This window comes from Denticeps clupeoides, chromosome 4 (genome assembly GCF_900700375.1).
Source record: "Denticeps clupeoides chromosome 4, fDenClu1.1, whole genome shotgun sequence".
NCBI classification, from domain to species: Eukaryota; Metazoa; Chordata; class Actinopteri; order Clupeiformes; family Denticipitidae; genus Denticeps; species Denticeps clupeoides.
The window spans coordinates 7,888,745-7,913,220 of NC_041710.1; the positions used below are offsets into that span (position 1 = coordinate 7,888,745).

Consider the following 24,476-nt stretch of genomic DNA (forward strand, 5'->3'; position numbering starts at 1 on the left):
TCTCCCGCCTCACTACGTTCAAAAAAAAATGTTATGGAAATGTTGAAGATCTTTTTCCACGCAGGTGCAACGTGAGAAAAGAAGAGCGAACTCTACGGCACACCTACAGCGTCATGTGACCAAATCTGCAGTAACTACAGACCAAAAAAAAAAACTTCAGGATTCACGGCCAACGAAGTCAAGCAAAAGGGAACAAGTGGGAAATGGACGTGGTCCTCAACAGCTTCAGAGCGAAGACGGAAAACTGACCCATCCGGTCCCTAAATCACACGGCCGGGCAGCGCTCCAGAGCGTTTCTCATCCGGCAAATATAAACATTCCCGACGTTCCCGACCCGCATGCCCGGTGCGGAGCAGGTGCACGTCTCCTTCCTTTCCGCCCGCCGTCCTGCGCGTTCGCCGTGTAATTGGACATTGGGACGCGGCCGCGTCCCGATTCGTCAAATCAATGCCGTCCATTCATTTGGCAGCAGAGCATGCAATTACGGCCGCATTAACGCCCTGGTTCCGGCGCGGCCTTCGTCTTTCCCAGGAACTGCGGGGTTGGCCGGGGTCCAGCGGCGGCCCCACTTCTGCGACTCCGGCTTCACCCACGCTGAAGAGATGTCGGCACAGGCCTCACATTTTTAACACACACACACACACCCACACACACTCACACAGACACACACAGACCTGGCTTCCACAGAGAATTTCCTTTCATGTAAATCTCTCCCCCTCTTTTCCAACACTCCGGTGCGCTAGACCGAGCTTGTCTACCGTACATGCGGCGAAACACGCAAATCCTGCACGTCTCGCACACCGCTCAGAAATTCCCGCAACCCCCCCCACAAATCAAATCAAACACAAACTAGCCGCCGGTCCGAGCAACGCTGAGCCGGGGCTTAAAGGTTGGGGGATAAAAGGAGGGATGGTGATAAGGCGCCGCCAACGTCAATCATTGACTGTTACATTTACCGTATGGTACTCCGCCTCGTAGCGCTTACTAGAAAGTGGCATGCAGGAATAGCGGCGCATTAGAAGTAGGTCGTTTTTGCTTAACGCTGTCTTCCCTCTAGCCAGCAAGATCATATGTTTGAGCAAGGAAGTAAAATGTTTTTTTAAAAAGTAAAAAAAAAATCGCTGCGAACTGCATCTGCGGCGGCGTATCCCCAGCGCATAATCGCATTTGTTAATGACATGCAACAGAGGAAAATCCCCCATTGGAAACGTCAATCTTAGCCGAACAACAGGCCACCTTCAGCCGTCTGGTCTGGCACAGGACCCGGGTGCGCAGGAAAATCTTTTTTTGGGTGGGGTATTAAGACTCATCTGCACTCCATCGGCTGCGCTCTCTCTCTCTCTCTCTCTCTCTCTCTCTCTCTCCTGGCGTCCGCAGACGAAAAGCCGCACTTGATTAAAAGCGTTTAGCCATTTTACAGGCGTAAAACGGAGGGAAGGTTTTACTCCCATCCCCCTCAATCAGGCTGTTATGTAATGTTTCAGTCATTCAGTAATGACACACTGTACAGTGATTATCAGTCGAATGTAACTCAGATAGATAGATAGATAGATAGATAGATAGATAGATAGATAGATAGATAGATAGATAGATAGATAGATAGATAGATAGATAGATAGATAGATAGATCTACGCGCCACTTTAATTTATGGTTGTTCCTTGGCGGAAAGCGAATTGTGGGAGCATTTACGCTCGGGCCCTGGTGCGTAGACTATCAGGGTCCAATAAACAGCCAAAGGGTCGCGTATTTTTCACCGAGAAACATCTGACCCAAGTCAGGTCAGGATACGCTGTACTAAGCCCATAATTACCATTAATGTAATGAGCATGTTTGCGGTTTGCACAGTGTGCATTTATGGCAGAATGTGTGCTTTTATTGCAAAAGTACGGCACAAGCACCGCAAGCAATAAACATTCGGTTCACTGTAAGTAAACAATTGTTGTCTCTGTCTCGTAGTGCATTACGTAATCGGGTCATGACCCAGTTACAGTCCTTATTTGTTTGCCCGGATTTTGCATGCGGTGGTTAGATGAATTCAGCCCTCAAGCCTTTTTTTTTCGATTTTCAGGTCAGGCAACCCGCCTCCGCCCGCAGAGGTCAAAGATCACCCAAAGATCATCACTTGGCTTCGAACCTCTGCCCGAAACCGCACTGCGTTTAATTGCACTCGCACCCGTGGCTTTTCCCGCATTTCCGCTGTTTGTCGTACGCCGAGCAAGGCGCTGCTGATAGCGGCGTAATAAACTTCGCTTTGAGTGCGCGGCGGGGTGCCGACGAGTTGCAAACTTTGCCTTTCGCGTGCAGCATGGTCGGAGGCCGGCGTTGTGTTACGGTCGCGCGCTAATGAGCTCGACCCTGCCCGGGCGGGCTCACCTCGCACAAGGTACCGTAATCACACCCGCTCTCATTACGCCGGTCGACTGGCGTTGTTGTCGTGGTTGCGGACATTATCTCGAGGATTACAAACGGGGTCCTGCGGAGTGATTCACCCCTGCAGGAAGGTTATGCCGATCATCCCCTCTGCCACAACCTGACCTTTTGCCGGCAAATCCTGTCCTTATTATAGACCTGGCTAAGCGGACGCGCCAAATCCATTTAAAAAGTCCTAAACATTCATCTCGGGGGGAAAGGAAGGGATCCGCTCCCCTTACCTGGTCATGTCCGAGATGTAGCCTTGCCCCGGGTAGCCCTCCGCTCTGGAGGGAAGAGCCCCCGGGGGCATCCCCGGCCGGGCCTTCCAGGTGTCCATCAGCGAGGCGACTGGGGAGATCAGGTTCAGCAGGGAGCTGGTGGGGTCGCGCATGTCGTGCCGCGAGAACGACATCGTCCCCTGCGCCCCGATCTGGTAGTGGAAGGAGTGTCCGGTGGAGTTGACGCCGACGATGGCCGACGTGGGCCCGCTGCTGCCGCCGTCGGGGTGGTAGCCGCCATCGCTGGCCTCCTGCTTAATCCCTCTGGACAGCACGTTGCTGGGGAACACGCCGGGCTCATAGTTGCCGCTCAGGGAGGAGATGGGCGGCCCCAGGATCCCGGAGAGGCTGTACTCGTCAATATTGTCCCTCAGGGACAAGTACGTGGTCTCTGAAGCCGGAAGTAGGCCCATGTTGTGCTGGTGCAAGTCACCGTAGTGCGGATTCAAGCACGCGTCCTCCTTCAGCTCGCTCTTGATGTGGGGTACAAACGGGGCGCTGATGACGTTGGCAGTCTTGTTGCTGTCCGCACCCTGACACATGCTCCGCAGCTCCGAGTCGGGCTCGCTCTTGATGTACTTCAGCACGCCCATCTGGTCCACGCCCACGTTGTACACCTCACCGTCTACACTCTCCACCTTGGGGAACTCGAAGGCTTTGAACTCGCCGGCGTCCGGCCCTCCCGGACTCTGGGCGCCGCTCTGGACCAGGCCCAGGCCGCTGGGGGGGCTCGCGGCAGGGAAGCCCGCCGAGGGGGCATTTCTGGGGCTGGACGCGGCGAGCGAACTCCCGCAGGGTGGGCTGGACACGGACGGCCTGATGCCGTTGCAGGTGCTCCCGGTGGGGCTGGAGACGGAGGACCTCACATTCGGGTTGCAGGAGGGCGGCGACCGGACGCTGCTCATGCTCTGGGGGCTGGACAGGGGCGAGCGCATCACGTTCAGGGGACTCTCGAGGGGAGATCCGACTGTGCCAGACTCAATGGGGCTACAGGTTGTGGAGCTCCTGCGATGGACGTGGGCAACCAGGCCCATGGCACTGCTCACAGTTGCTGGATTCAAGGGACTCCCAATGGCCATGCAGCCTGTGGCAATGTAGGATGGGCTGGTAGTGGAGGTCACCATGTTGTTTACGGTCGGACTAGAGACGGACGTGGGCGTCGGAGGGTTGGAGGAGAGAGCAGAAACCAGGGCAGAACCTCCAGGGCAACACTCACCCAAGGGACTGTTAGTGTTCTGAGGCTCTGTGGCGAATGCCCCTGACAGTGGAGCTTTCATAGTCTGGCTCCCCACAGAAATGGCCTGAATGTCTTCCAGCACCCCTCGCCCACAGGACGGATAGACCTTCCCGGGGTTGCAGCTGGTGCCCGGAGCCCCCTGTTGCGGGCCGAACCCAAAGTCTCCCTCTCGGGCTGTGTTCATGTAAATACCCATGGATTCAGCCACAGCCTTGGAGAGCTCTTTGGAGTCTGCCTCGGGCTTGCCGCCATGGAGGGAGGCTTTCCTGCCACCGAAACCCGGGAAAGCGAAGAGCTGGTTCGCAGGCAGTCGGAGCGTGGGCTGCGTCTGCTGCTGCTGCGTCTGCGGCTGCCGCTCATCGGCCTTCGCGCTGCTCTCCTCGCAGCCAGCAGCTGCAGCGCCGGAGGACGGAGAACAGCTGACTTTCACAATGTCCAGGAGGACGTCGCTGCCGGTCAGGCTGCCCTCCTCTGCACCGCAACAGAACTCCATGGAGCCCGACGCCTGGACCCATCTGTCCTCTGTGTTACTTCCTTCAAAGAAACTTTGGTATCTTTTGGTCTCCATGATTGGATCATTTATACATACGGGATTTCTGGTTGACAAAGGAAGGAAAGGTGCAACATAAAATACAGTTAATCATTACAATGACAATTATAATGAACATAGTAATAAGGTCATGAGAATCGTGGGTTATTGTTTTGACATTTACAGCATTCATCAGCATTTTTTTTTTTGTTGAAAACTTACATGTGCGCAGCGTGACTAACAGCACCAGTCTTTTTCTGAAATTTTAACCTGGGACCCGCACCGTGGCTTTGGTGGCGCGGGGCGGGGCTTTGGGGGGCGGGGCTTCGTCGGAAACACGTCGGGAGGGGCCGGGCCGAGATCCGATCCACCTGACGCACGGGCGTCTGGCGCCGCGCATCACGTCAAGTTTAATCGCTTTCCGCGAAAAGTCCACGCAAAGCAAACCGCCGGTCTCTGCTGTTGGATTATTCGCGGTCGTCTTTTATATATATATATATACATATAAATATATAGGGATTAAATCCCCTGTGCGCTTTAAACGCGATGACGCACCTCTCCCGAGCGCTCATTGGACGTCATGAGACGCCGTGTCGCCTGAGCCCGGGTCGCGATTGGTCGGTTCCCTCTGCCATTCCCGTCTTATTAGCTCCGGAGCCACAACGTTGCTGCGACATTACTGGGAAACTGGGATCCGATTCCCAACTTCGGGGGTTGACGGGGGTCGCTCGCCCCCGTCCTGTCATAAAAACAAACAAACAAACAACAACTTCCCGCGACAGCGACACCGCGTCGGCACAGCAAAACGACACGTTTTTATTTCTATTCACGCGGCGCTTTTTTTCTTGATAACCTTTCATCGCGCCGCTGGAAAGTGCGGCTGCTGCTGCAGACCGACGAACGGCGACCGCGTCCAGAGTCGCAAAAAAAAAAAAGTTGGTCGCCGCCTGACAGCAAGAAGAAGTGAGCCGAGACACCCCGAAACTGGTCGTGAGGCGGTTTTTACTCTACATAAAACTATATCAAAATTCCTCGTCGCCAATCATCACACTATCCCAACGTTGTCCCGACGTTATTGTCGCGTTTTACCTTTAGCAGACGTGCGCTCTTGTGTTTTTTTTGTTTTTTTTTTTTACTGTTTTATAAAAACGCGACGCGTTATTACGGCGTAAAGACGTCGCAGCTGCGAGTTGCACACCGTCCCCGGGCAGCGCGACATGCAGGCGACGTTCGTGTCGTCCGCTTCGGGAAGTTTCGTCCTCACCTTGACTGCGGCGTCCGGCTCTCGTCCGTGGTCCCGTCGCCGACTGGTCGGGAGAGGCGGCAGGCGGCGACCCGCGCGGCCGCGCCAGCTTTAGTTCCCCATGACGGACGGCGCGGGCGGCGCGTCCGTGTCTCGCAGCCGTCGGACGGAGGAGTGGCCGGGAGCGCGCAGGAGGCGAGCGGGCTCGCGGAGCGACGTCATCGGGGGCGCGCGCAGCGGCGGCGTGGGGGCGGGGAGGGCGCCGCGCTCCGGCTCAGGTACGGGGCTCCGAGAAGTGGGGCGCCGGGCTCTCGTGACGCAGGTGTCCGTCCGCGAGCGGCCAATAATAATAATAATAATAATAATAATAGTAATAATAAAGATCAAAGCTTTTTATTGATCTGAGCTACAGTCTTGGTCGGTTTATTTATGTTTTTCCTTGCTTTCACATTAGTGGAATATTTCATATTTAAAAAAACTCAACTTTTTTAGCCGTCTTTGTCGGCACATTGTCCCTCACATCGCAACCAGCTGATTCTTATTAACACGTTGTCGTCTGCGCGAAGCGAGACTCGGCCTCGTTCGCAAGCGCTCACAGTAAAAAGCAGAAGACCCCCTTGGGGGAATGGATCCGGAACTTCAAGATTCAAGAGGTCCAAGAGTCAAGGGAATCAAGAGTCAACAGAATCTTCCGGCCAGCAGGTGGCGCTGCGCTCCTGCGTGTCGCGGAAATGGCGTCCCCTCTGCTCTCTTCGTCCGTCCTCGTCTGATCCCGTACAGGTGGCCACGCCTGTGCTCTTCTGCCATCTGTGTGATGTAGTAGTTTCGTGTTTGTGTTGTTTTTTGGTTATTTACTGGTTACTGTTATCTAATGTAGGATCTTGTCCTGTATTGAGAGTCATTAATCTCAGTCTTGTCAGTAAACCAAAAGAACGTATCCAGACCCGCTACACGGGAGGTGCCGTACTAGATCCTGCACTACACCACTGTTCAAACTTCATTTACACCTCTGACAATGCATCTGGATCTATGCATATAGCCCATTCTTTAACAGCCATTTCCAGCTCCCGCAGTCATATACATTTACAGCATTTACATCAGACGCCCTTATCCAGAGCGACTTACAATCTGTAGTTACAGGGACAGTCCCCCCCTGGAGACACTCAGGGTTAAATGTCTTGCTCAGGGACACAATGGTAGTAAGTGAAGTGATTGTCACATGTGATACACAGCAGCACAGCACACGGTGCACACCGTGAAATTTGTCCTCTGCATTTAACCCATCACCCTGAGTGAGCAGTGGGCAGCCATGACCGGTGCCCGGGGAGCAGTGTGTGGGGACGGTGCTTTGCTCTGTGACACCTCAGTGGCACCTTGGCGGATCGGGATTCGAACCGGCAACCTTCTGATTGCGGGGCCGCTCCTTTAGCCGCTAGGCCACCACTGCCCCTCAACCTGGGTCTCCTGGTTCATAGGCTACTACCACCCTATATACAACACCGACCCGATTTTTGATCACATTTTAATGAGCAAACCAAATTATGTCCTGTTAAAAACAATGACATTTGGCCCTGTGTGCATCTTCATTGCGCCCGCGTCAAGAAGTGTTCCGAATATTCTTTCTGTTCTCGAAGTGCACAAAAATATCCGTGAATAGTGCAGAGGCAGCTGCGATGGTGCTGGCGAACCTTCAGCGGTGACTAGCGGTAATCCAGCACGGCTGGTAACGCGCTTGAAGAGCAGCAAATTTGCTCCCATAAGGAAGAGAAAACCGCTGTTTTTTTCAGCCCCCACCCAGACGTCTCCGCTCCCTATTTATTACAACAACAACAACAAAAAAAACCCGAAACTCTTAAAAAAGTTCCCCTAAAGTCGCTCTCAGATGATTCACAGACAGTGGCTCCCACATTCTTAACACCTTGGGTTAACTTTTTCGCAAGGCTGCCGAGCTCAGAGTCGCTACTTCACAGACGGAGTGGAAATAACAGAGAGGTAATGTGGCAGTTTAGCTACTTCCTGCTTCTCCCCTGGTGGGGTTTTTTTTTTCGAATCTGGAATCCTGAACCCTGCAGCGACAGAGCTGGGATTATTTTTCTAGTTAAATTGTTTGGACTAAGTGAAAGATGCCTGAAAAGAAAGGCGATTAAATCTCGAATGTTCAGCCATTAATATGCCAAGTCTGGGAATCGGTGGTCCGCCTCTTCACATCTCGACATGTTTTTGATTCCGTCCCATGTTCACCTCAGACGTTGCACTCCGATCTCCTCTGCCGGAGCCGTAAAATATCAAGGGCAAATAAGCCGGGGCCTGATTCACGGGCCTGGGACTCCTACTCCTTCTGATGGGCACAGTGCTTATAAATCGCTGCAAATGCGACAGTAAAGTCGTTTATTTTCGAACATATTGTGCACGTGGTGCACTCTTGACAGTCAGTCCGTTCGCATTCAGCGTGTAAACTTGCGACTGAGGACGAGATGGCCGCATGGTCGCTTGATTTGGTGCATGGCCGCATACGACATTTGCACGCATGTGCGTGGGAGCCTCCGCCCAGCACCCCTCTGGCCAGCTGCCCGGCGGACGGCACGTTTTGTACCCTCTCAGGTGAGCCGCTCATTAGGCTGTTTGCCTGGACACGGTGTCTCTTTTGAGGAGCACTCGCCGTTTCTAATGACCAGTCGCGGCCCGCCCGCCATTGTAAACAATTTCCCGGTTAATGAATTAATTTAGCGCGCGGCGCCAGAAACGCATGTCAGATGCGCGGCCTGGTCTCACGTGATCTGATTCTCGGGGAAATCTCCCCGCTGTGCACTGCATCAGCACAACTATTCATGGAGGAAAGGATGAGCGTAGCAGCAGAAACAAACAAAACAAAAAAACATAACTCTACAAAGGGCCCTTTTTGTTCAGGAAAGCGCTCATTGTCGTCCGTAAAAAAAAGGGACGTGATGTCTCGACACTGCAGTTCCGCGAAAGAGATTGCTGGGATTGCAATTTTCATGCAATGTTTCCCCCAATGATTATCAAAAAATTTTTTTTTCAAATAGCCATTAATAACACAATCCCTAGACAGGACAAGACAAGTCGTATAAGGAAACAATTATTTTCTGACAAACGAATTGCACAATATGAATGAATTTGCAATACGGGTGCTAGTAGCCTAGTGGGTAACACACTCGCCTATGAACCAGAAGACCCAGGTTCAAATCCCACTTACTACCATCATGTCCCTGAGCAAGACACTTAACCCTGAGTTGCTCCGGGGGGGGACTGTCCCTGTAACTACTGATTGTGAGTTGCTCTGGATAAGGGCGTCTGATAAATGCTCTAAATGTAAATGTAATTAATCATGCTCATGGATTAGCTGGCTCATGAGCACGTTGCTCTGCGGCGGCCACGAGTTCCTTTTCGGCCCTTAAAGTCCTTCACTGTCCACTCCCATGTCCACTAGTTTCTGGCTACAGTACATTTTGCATCCACGGAATAGGCCGGACCCACACAGGAAGTGGACAAGAAACTCGGCCGTGTTAGTTGCATTAAAATGTTTCGCTGCAATAAGTCTTTAAACAGAATCACAGTCCGGATTAAGTTGCTGAGTTCTTGTAGGTTCATGGCCGGTTTGGCTGAGTTCTCATGGCAGCCTCCGGCCCGGCACAAGTAGCACTTCAGAACTTCCCTTTTCGTACACATGTATTCAGACAGCAGACTTTATCTGCCTCTGTGCCAAGTCCGCCACGTCTGCCTTGTGCGCCACGAGTGAGGTCTGCTGGCTGCTACGGTTTTTGAGCTTCACCAAGGGAACGTGGAAGTAAATGGTGTCCCGTCCATCCGAGAGCCGGAGCCACCGCATCCAGAGGGAAGGAAAACATTGTACGTATCACGGAGCTGTCTGGTGCTGGTGTACAAAAAAAAAAAAAAAATCCCTAAACAATTACAGAGTGTAAAACTGAATATCTGGGGCAGGTGGATCCATGTGGCCGCCACCCCAGACTGCTCATTTATTTATTCAATTCAGTCGGTTGGTGGCAGGAGGCACTCGTCCCCTGGGTGGAAGTAGCCTCGTGGGTAACACACTCGCCTATGAACCAGAAGACCCGGGTTCGAATCCCACTTACTACCATTGTGTCCCTGAGCAAGACACTTAACTCTAAATTGCTCCAGGGGGGGACTGTCCCTGTAATACTGATTGTAAGTCGCTCTGGATAAGGGCGTCTGATAAATGCTGTAAATGTAAATGTAAATGATCAAATGGAACAGTGAGATCTATGTTAGAAGCGGATTCAGATCACACATCTGATGTCGTGGCTCAGTTTCCGCCACGCTTGCCCGAGCAATCTTTGAATGCCCATCTCCAGGAACGCTAATGGCCGCCGTTCCTTGGGTCTCCTGTCATCCCTGAACCCACTCCTGCAATTAATGGGCAGTGCTACACTCCCCAGGCAGCGACTGAAGGGGGAAACATCTCTGGGTGCTGGGGAAAATTGCTGGGCAGGGCCTCCTTTTTACAAAGTTGGGGAACGTGTGAACAAAGATCTTAAAGACCGCTTCGCTTGTTTTGGCAGCTTCCCAAAGGAATCGGCTCCATGTTCACGTTGGATCGTTTTTGCACAATTCCCTCTGATCTTTAATAAAGCGTACCTGCCTATGTGACATGGAAGGACTGTTGCTCGTCCTAAACGCTCACCCGAACTTCAAAATGTATTTTATCTGCATCTCCACCAAGGACATTTGGACAAGGAAACATCACGCACGTTTTCCCAGTGTAAAGACGAGGTTCTTTGGCGCCCTCCTGGTCCAGCAGGGGCTGAGGGGAAAAATGAGGAGTGAACAGCGTGTGAGCTAGTGTGCTGAGAAAAGTACAGAGCAGAGTTCCTCCTCCCTGGCAGGTCCAGCCCTTCAGCCGACCTACGGCTGGAGTCTTGAACGGAGGAACGAACGTGTCCCCGCTTCCTCCCGGCTCCCAGGACGCTAGTTAGTTCAGCCACTAACCACTAACCGAAGAGCTTGAGGTTCACCGGGTCTCTAGTATTAAATAGTGTGTTTACCCTGGTGCGTCGTGGATGCATATTCAGGAGGGAACACTGGGTATTAGTCGCAGGCAGACTCAAGATGGGCCCATTACCGCGGCCGCCTTTATCACTAAATAATGGGACGTTGGATGAAAATTGTGTCAAGTAGATTACAAATTAATATGCTACGTGTCTCCCCGCACACATTCTCCGCAGCCTCGCCGAAGCCAGATGCCAAGGCAGCCTCTTCATCTGCAGGAAGAAAACGTAGCTCTCCAAGCGCCGTCTGCAGTATCTGTGCTCGCTGGCAGCTTAACATTCAGCGCACACATCGTCTGTTGTTGTGTGCCTGAATAAAGTCATTGTGCTTCCGCATAAAAAAAAAAAAAAAAAAAAAAAAACTGTTACCAGATTCAGTTTAAGAGGATGTTGAGGCAAGCTTAGCTTTCATTATTTATTGCTTCTTTTTGATCCTAAATATGGTGCCTGTTTTCATTGTAACACTACGCGCATGTAAAAGAACCCCCTTAGTCATTGTTCGGCCCAGCCCGTCCGGCGTTCTAGCTCAGCAGAACAAAAATGCAGAGATTTTTTTTTGTTGTATTTCCTTCTGTATAAACTGTGTGTGCATATATATATATATATATATATATATACACACACACACACACACACACACACACTGCAAAACTTACATGTGCATTAATGCAAACATACAAAAACACACACCCAAGTTCTGTAGGCACCGCAGGTGGCAGTAGAGGTCCACTGACCTGAGCTGAACCCAGTGGAGACTCAGGCCTGCTGCAGAGGCAGCCAGACAAAGTGGGTCAGGCCAACTACAACACGGGGTGGGGTGGGAGGGATTAGAGCGAGTCTTTCTCCACACATTTGTGTGTGAGGGCTTTGTAACTATATCTTTGTGGAGAGGGATTGTAAACACAGAAACGCATTACATTTTGCAGGGATTACAGGAAAAATGATTGAGTACAAAATAAAGGGAGGTGATGTGGGGAGTTTATGAATCCTTTTACCTCGAACATCGAGGTGTTTACGCATCTGTTACGCAGATGTAACTCCGTTATAACTATGGCCCTCATAAAGGCACGATGAGATCTTGCATATTGGAGCCTCCATTTATCAGACGATTTACAAGTAGTTGCAGGGCAGTCGTCCCCCCCCTGGACACATACTCAGGGTTAAGTGTCTTGCTCATGGACACAATGGTAGTAAGTGGGGTCTGAACATGTGACTTTGTGGTCTTCTGGTTTAGAGATGAGTGTAATAACCCTTTCCCAAAAAAAATGGCATTCAGATAAATATGTGGATGTCAGATGAAAGGACAGAGTGGGAGGCTTGGTTTGCACAGGAAAACGTGCTCAAGTTGATTTTACGTGTGACATTTCTAGCTTCATTAGCTATTTGTTTTCAAGGGCACACTGACAGCGATCTTGGGCCACAATCCTAGAAGCAGGATAATCATAGATATTAATATATATATTAATATAGTAATAGAAACACTTACTCACTAAATCTTATTTTTGCCCACAGCAAGCATGGTCCATTTTGGGGCATGCGGAGGTAAAAATGATCTTTTTTTCACAATGGAAGAAAACCTTTAATCTGAAAAGCCACTGTGTGCTATATAAAGAAATGGGCTATATAAATTTGCCTTACATGTTTAAGGAAGAATTGTCTCTTTGAACTTTTTTTCCAGCTTATCCAGCTGATTGTTTAACAATTTAATCCGATTTCCCCTGTAAGGAAAAAAATTTAGTTTTCAAGGCGCACTGAATGAACTAACAGGAATTGTAATTTTGAAATTGAAATGACCAAACCTTGAGGAACTTGTCTAGTGGTAAAGCCACCCCCTTGATGACTCTATTTATGTCCACAGCGCTTATTAATAAATTGCCTTGTTGTGGATTACAGACACTGGGTGCAGAAAGGAGGAGCGCTGACACTGGCACCACCATGAATCATTTCTCGCGGAACATTTCTCAGAGTCGTAGCTGGTAGTTAGCCGCCGACGTTGCATAACACGCCACATTATGTGTCAAGGAGGGCAACAGCTTCAGCCTGAATCAGTTTTTTAACCGGGCTTTTTTCCTCCACCGTGAACAGAAGCAGTTGTTGATGAGTCTAATAACGCATACTTCACCCTCACTTGTAACGTTCGGCCTATTCCTGATTCTCTTCGCATTGGTTCAGATCGTAATTAAAAAATTAAAACATTTCAATAATGAAGTTTGTGCTCTAGGGACATGAGCAGATGTTATACAAATACACATGAAACTGAACACCAGAAAGACAAAACCCTCTGCAACCAGCACGTCAAAACGCCAAGTCCATGACCAGATCGACAGCACAATACTTTTCAGATTTACTTAATTGAGAATGGCCATGCTAATGATGGCTTCGTTTAAGGTTTACAAGCAGCCATCCGGGGTCCAACTTTTCTTTTTAGTCATTATTCATAACTGTACTATCTGAAAAGCAGCAGACTTGGCCATCGTCCTGGCATTGCTATGGAGCGAATGACTGAGGCTGTGAGAAATTGGTGTAAAATTGTCTGACAACGGTAATCATTTTCTTTGCAAACCCTGCCCCTCTCAACAAAAAAAAAAAAAAAACATGACTTTTCAAACTTTCTGGCTGGTAAAAAAAAAAAAAAAAGCAAATGTTAGTAAGTGTGTGTGAGAATGCATGCTATGGCATCTATTAATGTGTTTGGAGGTGTATGCGCCACTGACTGCGAGGAGGGTGTAAAGCTGCTCTGATTACACAACCGGGCGCCTGTCTCTGTCCTCGTCATCAGGTGCTCCAGCCAGGCTCTGTTTGCTCCATGTGGATGGTTTGTTTACACTGGGAGTCCAACAACTTTTCACACTTGTGTGTGTGTGTATGTGTGTGTGTGTCTGTGTGTGTGTGTGTTTTTAAGTTCACTGTACTCTGTGATAAAGCTGGTGGCAGTTTTACATTAATTATGAAGTAGAAAGAGTGTTAATATTACACTTCTTGTAGTGTGTATGTGTGTGTGTCGGTGTGTGAATGGCCTAGAGTGTGAGACAACACCTTCTGTTCATTAGCAGGCCTTCACATGGTTGCACACTCCTCAGTCCAACAGCGCTTTCTGTTCCAACTAAATTCTGCTGGAGAGGAGAAATATATATATTTGAATTTTTGTCTGAAGATAATGTTGGCCTTTAATTTGTGTTTTGTTTTTTTTTTGGGGTCTGTTTTGAGTCTTGTTGCATCCAAGGTGTCGGTTTTCCATTGTTAATCAGTCTGATAAACCGCCTGATAAATAAGGAAATATTAGAAAAAACGAGGTATAGTAACTAAGAAAGTATTGTGATGCATTAAATATCTTAGATCGTGCATTTGTAATGCAGGTAAATGAACTGGGGTGGCTGTGGCTCTTGCAGAAAATTCCCATATACAATGGTCAGAAATGGTCATACTGGTGTTTCATCAAAAAAAGATACATCTTCTCACCTGAAGGACCCCCTGCATGATCAGTAGGTCACAACCTCAATTACATGCATGCAATTTTTCCACAAATTTACTGCACTGGTACAATGTATTCACTAAATAATGGTTATGGTTTATTAACAATTTTTGGTTATGAATCGTGGGGAATGGTTTACTAAAATGATTGTCAAAATGTGAAGAAATGTTCCTGATAAATATACCTTTTTAATACACAATGTAAAAAGTGAAAACTGGCTAAACTTAAATCTGTCACACCTAATATTTTAGCATTGACATAATATAAAATAAACCTGCTGCAACCTTTTTATTAAAATTAAGGCAATGCTAAAATTTTAGGTGTGACAGATTACTTAAGCCAGTGTTCACTTTTTACAGTGTATTTTTTTAATTCAAATATAGTCAAAAATAGTGACATTTTGCGCCAAATGCTTCTGTGTGTTCAGTGTTTAGTCATTAGATTTTTGTTCAATGGTTGTAAAAATTCAATATCCTTTATTAGTATTCATTCATATCCTATTTCCAGTAGAACAAGCTGGTCATGAGTTTTCATTTGAAATGTATGTCCTATACCGCTGTTTGTGATTTGGTCCAGCAGTGGTTGGCCTCAAAATGATCATGAAGACTGTTCAAATACTGTTCAGCACCAAAAAAAGATGTGGAACAGTCAAGGGAAGAAGCCCAACCCCCCACTGTGACACTCTCAGCATGTAATAAATAAACCCTCAATTACGCACAGCACATCTGGAAATCCTAGCTGTCAGGTAAGATATGTAAATAGTTAGTGTGTAATTATATCATAACCTATCTTGTAATGTGCAGCATGACTTCAGTACAACATGCTTTGTTAGGCCACATTAGCGCACAATTAGACCCTAGCATGGAGGAAGAGACTGTGATAATCAGTCAGAGAATGACTGTGAACATTCATTATCATCCTTAGTCGAACAAAGTCCAATTTCAGTTTCACATCAAAGCATGTGCGTGTTCTGGAGCACAAACAAATGTGCTCATTAACTTGATTCTAAATTGATTCACACAAATTAAAAGGCCATTTTTACCCATATCGCCAAATGGTCCACGGCTCTTCAGAAGCCGTGCTCTTCCAAATCGAATTGTTCTTGTCAAAGGCAGGTCTATCTTTAGAATCAGAATTAAACCGTGGTTAATTCTTTGACCATACATAAGATTCCCTTTTTTGTCCTGGAGTAGCTTTTCAGATGGATGCCGACGACCCTGTCACCAGTTCACTGCAAAAATGAGATTAGTGGAGGAGTCCACATGAGTGGAGGAGTCCATCGCTCATTCACGGATACTGCGGTAAATACTGCAGTATTTCACTTTTTTGTGTGTTTCTCAGTGGTTTATCGACATCAGGCTCCGCCCCCACTAATAAAGTCCAAAAAATTCAAGAGGCCACAAAGGAAATGTGTGTAACAAAATGTGTGTAACTGGAGAACAGGTGGAGCATGACTGAGACTGCGGACTGAGGACTATTTGATCATCTCTAAGGCATACACGGTGTGTTTGCAGTGAACAGGTGTATTGGTGGGAGCTTCTTTTTTGCTATACAGACAGATTTTGGCAGTGACGTAACTGCAGACAAAATCTGCAAAGCGCACGCTTTTTCTCTTTTTTGTCATCCCCCTTGAGGGTTTGGTAATCATTCTTTTTTTGTAAAAAGACTTTCAAGAATATCACATGCATCATCAAAGACAAGGGTCGAATGTCGAGGACATTTTTTATTTGCTCCAGTTAGTTTGGGATCGTCATGGCTCAACTCAACAAATATTTGGCATCACGCACAATTGAGTGTCTCAGACGTAAATGGGTTACCGTTGGCTTCTTTTTACCTTCATTTTGGATCAAGATGGAGATTTTTCGTTGTGGGATACTGTGGGGTTTATCAGATTTGCAATATATTTCTTTGGTAATTATCAAATGACTAATTTGTGATTAAATGTATTTTTAGAAATACATTTGTTGTACTAAGATTGTTTTGCTGTTTTATGACCAAACAACTGACTAAAATTTGATATTCCTTTAATGGTTAGTCTGATAACTATCTAAAGGTTTAATGGGCAGAAGGCACACGCAAACACACACAATCATTATGGCAGTTTAGACTTGCCAGCTATAACCCACCATCCAGACTGCATGAAATGCAGCTATAAATGAACTTGTTTTTTTAACATGCACATACATTTCTTTAAAAGTCATCCACCTCTGATTTCAAAACTGTGAAAAGACAGCAATAATTAGCAGCCGTCTAGACTCCTGCTCCTCTTTTGCCACGTCCACCCGCAGCACCCGGACAACCATGATCCTGGCCTGCAGCCAGCTGCTCCGCTTATCCGTTTAAACAATTTAGGAGCTATTTCAGGAATAAGAAATCTCACTCGTCCTCCCACTCACGCCGCACAAGGGCTGTCATGACAACGGCCCATTTTCGCTCAAACAATAGGGAGGCTGGTCAGTAGGAAGCAGGGAAGTCTGGCTCATTACTGAGCCAATAACCTCCTTTAAATCCTGCAGAACTGAGCACAGTGACGGGTGAAGGCGACGCCTCATGCCTGCTCAACGCCTCGCTGCGGAAACTGCTCGAGTCTTCTTACTTTTTAACATTTTCACGTGTAATAGTCAGTGAACAAGCCATGCGGTTCACGTGGATGACACCAAATGCCAGATCAGAATTAATTCAAGCTTTGTAGGAATGTTATAGCTTTTAAATCCTCATATGGTTTTAAATGTTCTTTCATTTTTGGTTGTATGTTGTTTTATGTGTTTTTTCTTTCTTATCAAACTACACATGTTGACTGAATCTCAGTATTGAGTGAATCAATACTGACATGGTGTTTCTGTATGAATGCACAAAAAAATGTTAATTAAGCAAGAGACGGGAAAAGTGGCATCAGAGGAGAAGCACCGCTTTTTCCTTCGTTCACCTATTAACTTTGTTCCACAAATGAGTGAAGCTGTGCGTTGAGCTTTTAAAAGGGATTAGACCGAAACAATTAATTAGTGAAGACCATTTCCAGAAAACAGGCCCTGAAAAGTTTGCCAGGGGGAGCTGTATTCCCTCCCCACATCATTTTATGCATAAGAGGCATTGAACAGAAGCCTTGTATGACCAACACAATTAAAGTAAGAGAAGAAGGGGAGAAGAGGGTTGAATCTAATTAAGAGAGATTAAGTTCAGGCTATAGCTGCTTATCTGCCAAACTCTGCCTATTTTTCCCCATTTGCTTTGATTACTTTTTAAGTGGTCTGTGAATGAACAATGTGAGGAGTCCATGGTCGAAGGAAAGCACCAGGAGAGAGTACAGTAGAGGAATGGCGGCTGAACTTATTATTCTGTGCAGTCTGTGAACACTGTGTGAGCTATCACACGGTTTCATTCCCCACAGCAGATTTAATAGAGAGTAAATAGGCAGCGACGAGGCAAATATCATTTACATTTAAGGCATTTGGCAGACGCCCTTATCCAGAGCGACTTACAATGTGCTTTCATGTTACCATCAATGAAGTGATCAATTCTGGATGTATAAATGTATACATTCAGATCTCCCGCTCATGTGTTGTGCACATGGTCTATGGTCAGAACACCAAGCGATCGGTTGATGCTGAATGGCGGTGTAAAGGAACAGCTGGAGCAGAGAAGCAAATTTTCATCATAGAATTAATCAAAGGCTATTTGATAGCTGAACTGTCACCTATTTAACACCTATATAATCAGGCTTTACTGTCATCAATATTGAGTCTGCATCATCCTGAATAGAGTAAACTGTAGTGTATAATCACACTCGGCACCTCAGTTTCCTTTTAAGCCATTTCAATCTCCATTGTATCTTCATTTGCGGCATTAATTTCTCAGACTGATGAGAACACCCCATTATGCAAACAATACATTTAAAATGGAACAAATCCAAATCACACTTTAATAAAGTGCTTCACAGTCTCATGTTGTGGATACGTTGTGAAAGTCTGACAAAAAAGCACAATTTTTAGCACTTCCGACACAACTTCCAAGATGTGACACGTCAAAAGTGGAGCACTGCCGTCAGGATTTAAAATGGTTTTTGTGATGCCAAATTAAAAACAGTCCTAATACACTGGCAATTTTGGCACTCTCTCCTGTAGTTAATTGCCTAATTATTTACTGCATGAAGCAGTTTGTAATTTACCATTCATCTAACTCCAATGTACAGTTGTACTACATTTTCAAACTAAAAGGAAGCAATATCAGCCTATGCAGCTCTGCCTATTCCAAAATAGGAAATCTTTCATTTCAAAGTAACCATAATGCAGAGCAACACACAGCACGTAGCCAACACATAATGTAGACCAACACACCTCTTTCCATTGCTTCATTTTTCCAGATCTACACTTGCTGTTTTTATTTTCCTGCTGGGAATAACCACTACTTTCCACCATTTCTGTATGGAAAGTTAGGACAGAGGTCACCCTAATGCGAAAAGCCAGAGAGAACAAACCACTTCCTGTTCCTGCAGCTGTGTTTTGTGAGTGGAGCATTTTTTAAAACTCTTCAGTGAAACACAGGTGTGGAATATTTTGTACAAGGACCGATGACCATAGAATAAAAGAAGCCCAAGGCATTATTGAATTACCATGACATCCATAAATACTAATACAATGACTCACTTTACAGAACTGCTTAGACCTACTCGGGGTCGGGGCTGCCGGAGCCCAGTCTGAGGTCCTGAGCACTTTCCCTTGCAACCAGTAGTCTGCAAAATACCCCACAGCATGATGCTGCCACCACCATGCTTCACTGTTGGTACTGTATTGGATAGGTGATGAGCAGTTCCTGGTTTTCTCCATAAATACCACTCAGAATTAAGACCAAAATGGTCTTTTCAGAACAGAACTTATCTTGGTGTCATCAGAACAGAGAATCCTATTTCTCACCATCTTGGAGTCCTTCAGGTGTTTTTAGCAAACTCCAATGCGGGCATTCATGGGTTTTGCACTGAGGAGAGGCTTCCGATGGGCCACTCTACCATAAAGCCACGACTGGTAGAGTGCTGCAGTGATGGTTGAATTTCTCAGCCTTTCTCAACTTTCTGAGCCACAGTGATCTTTGGGTTCTTCTTCACCTGTCTCACCAAGGCTCATCTCCCCCATTGCTCAGTTTGAGCAGACGAGTAGCTCTAGGAAGGGTTCTGGATGTTCCAAACGTCTTCCATTTAAGGGTTATCAAGGCCACTGTGCTCATAGGAACCTTAAGTTCAGCAGAATCCATGTAACCTTGGCCTGATCTGTGTCTTGACACAAGTCTGTCTCTGAGTTTGTCAGGCAGTTCCTTTTACCTCATGATTCTCATGATGCTCTGACCTGCATTATGAGCTGTAAGGTCCTATATTGAGGGGGTGTGGCTTTCCTCAACAAGTCCAATCAGTATAATTAAACACAACTGGACTCAAATGAAGGTGTAGAACCATCTCAAGGATGATCAGAAGAAATAGACAGAACCCGAGTTAAATATACGAGTCACAGCAACCAGTTTGAATACTTAGGACCATGTGATATTTAAGTTTTTCTATGTTAATAAATATGCAAAAATGTCAGCAATTCTGTGTTTTTCTGTCAATATGGGGTGCTGTGTGTACATTAATTAAGGAATAAAATGGCTGCAATATAAAAAAATGAAGGGGTTCTGAATACTTTATGTCTGTATATTATTGGTCAATACATTTTTTTGAAGCACCATTCCAAAGATATTCTACATACGTGTATTGGTTAAAAGCAGATGACACATTTTGTCCTGTGCTGCAGTGTTTCACAATGACAATCACTTCACTTTTCACTTGTCTTGGGTGGATTCAGTGGTTTTGTGTGTGGTGAAACAAGAAAGTTTCTTGCGTTTCCTTTTTCATAGGAGACAAAAATCGTATATAAATCCTCAACATACTGTAGTTCTTCTCTGTTCCACACACGTGAATTATCTTAGAATTACATGGAATTAACTGAGAACTTGTTAATTAATTCATTATATTTTTGCTAGGCTTAAAAGCTTTTCCTTTTGACTACTTTGAGCTGTTCCTTCTTTGGGATGGAATATCATTAAATGTGGTGGCCAGTGGAGGAGGTGGGTGCTAATTTGGGGCAGTGCTGGCCTAGCGGTTAAGGAAGCGGCCCCGTAATCAAAGCACTGTCCGCACACACTGCTCCCCTGGCGCCTTTTATGGCTGCTCACTGCTCACCAAGGGTGATGGTTAAAAGCAGAGGACGAATTTCATTATGTCACCGTGTGCTGTGCTGTGTATCACAATGACAATCACTTCACTTAGAGTTTAACAGGTATTTCAAATAAAATTATTATTTCTATCACCTCGTTGTTTGTGCCTTTTATGTGTGGGGAGTTTATTCTACATTGCCATTGGGTTTCCTCTAGGTTCCTCCAGTTAAAGGCATGAATTAGGGACTCTAAATTGTATTTACATTTATATTCCCTGCACTTATCAGATGTCTTTATCAACTTACGATCAGTAGCTACAGGGACAGCCCAACTGTGCCTTGTTCAGGGACACAATGGCAGCAAGTGGGATTTGAACCTGGCTCTTCTGGTTCATAGGCAAGTGTGTTACCCACTGGGCTGCTGCAATCCTATGGTCTGTATGTATGGGAGAGTGATTGTGTGTGTCTGTTCAAAAATTCAGGAGCTTTTACAGATGTACAGATGGTTTGCAAGCTTCAATGTGGAAAAACTGCACTTTGTTACAGGTCATGTGGTTTTTAAGTGGTGTCTTGTGTTTGAGTCTGATCAATCCCACTTCATCCAAATAACAGCAAGCAGACGACTAGAAGTGCTCTCGCCAGACCAGTAGCTCTCCCTTCCCAGTGCTTGTGTGGACGTTTTGAAACCTTCTGGCAAGTTTGCACATATTAAAACTCAATCTTTTCATGATGTCGTATGATTGTGCCTCATTCACCCAACATCCTTACATCAACCAGTTCATTGCTAGGCCCAACTGTGAACCAGTTTTGATTGATGTAATGTGTTTGTCAGACTTTGTGTTCACAAAAAAACACAATATATCTGCCTAAAACCCAAATGCAAGATTCTTGAAAATATCCTTCTCACATAAAGACGTTTTGGAAAAAGACTGAGCTTTCTCCACGAAGTCAATTTTTTGTTCTCATTAATCAAAAACGGAACCTCCAGGGAAGATCTCGATGTGCTCTGCAACACCAGGCTAATTAGATCAGTTTCCCAGACACACATGGCTCAGTACGCACACGCGGGCTCTGCTGCTGCACACAGAAGCACTGGACTGCTCTGCGAGGCTTGGTGCCCTTTTAGGACCTCACCGCCAGTTTATCTCGCCTGTGGAGAACTGCCTGAGAACATCATACTAATGGATGTCACCACACACAAGGGAGTTGTTCCCAACTGTTGTGTGCTGTAAAATATTAAACCCGAAAGCACTGGAGCACTGTGCACACGCACACACCCTTACAACAAAATTTCCAACCTCCGAGCAGAAGATGTCGAACATGAACCAACACCTCACAACGCTATATACGTATGTATGCGTATATGCATACATACTAAGCTATACTGAACAAATAGCATGATCTCTGCAGGTTCCTTCTGGACAAGTGTAAATTCACTAGTGTGCAATTAGGTCATACTCCCTGCTTATGCTGATTGAAATGTCAAAGTGAGAAAATAAATTACGACATTGATTAAATTACAGATGCATATGATACACATGCACAGTTTAAACTTAATGAAATGCACATGTTGCAACATATTAATCACAATCCATTCTAAAGACAAAAAATTCCTGTAACTCATATTTTAAAACAAGGGCAGAGGCAGTTGTGGGAAAGAGGCTCAGACGAGGAGATGATCTGGTCTTTTTTCGGCAAATTATTTGGCTTTGTCAATAACAACTTCTAATTTTTGCTGGTTCAGATGATGATGCACCCAAAAACGGTGTGAACATGTACTGCATGCATTTAAAAAAATTTCACTGTTGCAGACTAACACCATTGTTTCAGGCTCCTTTGATCTTCTACATATGTGTCTATTATCAGGAGACCACTGCACAAACAAGGCCTTGTCTTTCTGCTCTGTTTGTTCAGCAGCTTCACTTCCACTTTGAAATTTGCAACAAGGAATGATGGGAAATATTTTCAAAAAGAACCTATTTGCAGTCTAGAATGACGCTGCAAAATCATCTCTGTCCAATCACAGTGAAGTTTGTCAGTCTTTCAAAGTCATCATTGGAGACAGAAAATGGATGCAGCCACAGACGGAGGCAGAGCTTCTGAAATAAAATGATCAGCTGCAAGGTCAAAAGACAAGAAGAAGCTCTGATGGTAGTGTAGGAGACCATGCTGCCAACTGGGGTTCTTATCGCTCCACGCAGCCAGATTAGACCAGCGTGCCACCAGGAGAGTCACAAACATGACTCACTTCACAGCTGTCGCATCCTATCTGTCACACTCTAATTAAACAATTAAAGCAGTTCAATGACGATTAGTCGGTCTGACACAGTCAGAGGGCAGCAGAGGAGAACCTTCTCATCCAGTCAGTTCTCACTGACTTTAGAGAGTTTTTTTTTTCCAAGTGCAATTGTCTAAATTTTAAAAGTCATAATGTACACACCCTCTGGTTTAGGAAAGATGCAGCATGAGAAAATCCTTCCCTGGGTCGTGCCAGTCACAGCCCCAGGTCTTCCAATTCAACACCTGCTGGTAGTAAATGTTTTATTTGTAGCTCTGCGAGAAGTCACGTGATTTCTGATCCCTCACTGGCGGGAGCCCCAGCTGGGTGGGTTTTTTTTTACTGTCGTGTAATGTCTACGACCGAATCATAAATAGAACAAGCGGTTCACTGCTGATGAAAGCAGCCATCAGAGCTCCAGACTGGGCAGCTGAAGGTGTTCTGACCCAACAGAAACCCTGCATGACCCGTCTTCTACTGAAAGGCGGAAGAACAATGAGGAAGAACAAAAAAGCTATAAATATCCACAGTGTACAGGCGTAATGTAATGTAAGCTTTCTTTATCTGATCAGCCCTGCACATTTTTTTTGAATGGACATGCCCGAAATTAAACAGATCTCTGCATCTGCATAGTCTATTAGTATATATATTTTTTATTCTAAATCTTAACACTCCTGAAATTACTCAAAAGTGTTGGAATCAGCATATATGTCAACTGGGTCACTTCAGGGAAGCAGTATCTTCCTCGAGTAACCCATAAAACTAAATCCTAATAATAAACCATCCAACATGAGAACATAAAAGGACAGGGAGCATAAGTAGAACATTTTACAAATGGAGACTCCAAACTGTCCATTTGGGCACGTTGGTGACATTTTGGACACCGTATGTGCCATTTCACACGAATCAAACTATAAAACCAACTAATTACAGCAAAATATCACATCATATATAAATAAACTATATACAATTCAAAAAAATCATTGGAATAAATAAACTATCTACATTGCTTGAATCAGTTATTTTTCGAGTTGAGTGGCACAGTGGCAACTGGCACTTTCTGCAGTGTAACCCTATGGATGCCGCATCCTGCAGTATCTCGTTGGCACTTGGCAGAGAGGTGGGGGTAGAAAATACGTGAAGTTAAATGTATTCATTCAGTTGCCAGCAATTTCGATTATGTAACTAATTTGAAGTAAACAATACTGCACACTATACTCAGAAAATCAACAAGGAATATCAAGACACATTTACTAGTTCATGGCACCATTCACCAACCGCCAGTGTTTCACAATGTCAGTCATTTCACTTTCACTTTTTTCCCTTTTTCACATTACCGCAATGATAAAAATATTAGGTGTGCGTATTAGATAGTTTTGAATTCCGTAAAGATTTTATGTGATTTGCATAAATTGGTAGATGTTTAGTTTAGTTAATATTATGTTATTGCTTTGAAGAGGTTTAATGTTACGCGACCAAATCAAATCAAACAAACACCTGGTAGAAAAAAAAGAGTTTTTGTCCAAGTTTAATCCTGCAGGACCCCCGATGATCCAGAAAACTGGAAATTTCATTAAACAAATGACTATATTCATGCTGGATAAGGAATCACTGCAGTTGTAGAAAAGGATCTTCCAATTGCTTTGACCATGATGTACAAATCAACTTTCCATTTGATAATATGAAGCTGTTTGAATTTTAAAGTTTAAGATAAGATAAGATAAACCTTTATTAGTCCCACATGTGGTAAATTTGCATTGTCACGGCAGAAAATGTAGTTCTTTCTTATTTCTTAGTTTCAC

General features: G+C 45.7%; 1 protein-coding gene and 1 long non-coding RNA gene across 3 annotated transcripts in view; one reads left to right on the forward strand and one right to left on the reverse strand.

The window, feature by feature from the left end:
• Window positions 1-5,914, reverse strand: part of nr3c2 (nuclear receptor subfamily 3, group C, member 2) — a 58,764-nt gene extending 52,850 nt beyond the window's left edge. Inside the window, exons 1-2 of one of the 2 annotated variants that reach the window (XM_028978174.1) lie at window positions 5,722-5,914; window positions 2,653-4,524 (exon numbers count right to left, since the gene is read on the reverse strand). In XM_028978174.1, the coding sequence (XP_028834007.1) occupies window positions 2,653-4,496 (1,844 nt within the window). In that variant the 5' untranslated portion in view covers window positions 4,497-4,524; window positions 5,722-5,914. Of the gene's footprint in view, window positions 1-2,652; window positions 4,525-5,012; window positions 5,354-5,721 lie in introns of those variants that run through there. The other variant, XM_028978173.1, reaches the window with a different exon arrangement.
• Window positions 5,915-7,566: 1,652 nt separating this feature from the next.
• LOC114789228 (uncharacterized) lies at window positions 7,567-14,925 on the forward strand. Its single transcript, XR_003749633.1, has 3 exons — window positions 7,567-7,692; window positions 14,102-14,227; window positions 14,797-14,925. It is a non-coding gene; the product is annotated as an uncharacterized LOC114789228 (long non-coding RNA).
• Window positions 14,926-24,476: the final 9,551 nt, after the last annotated feature.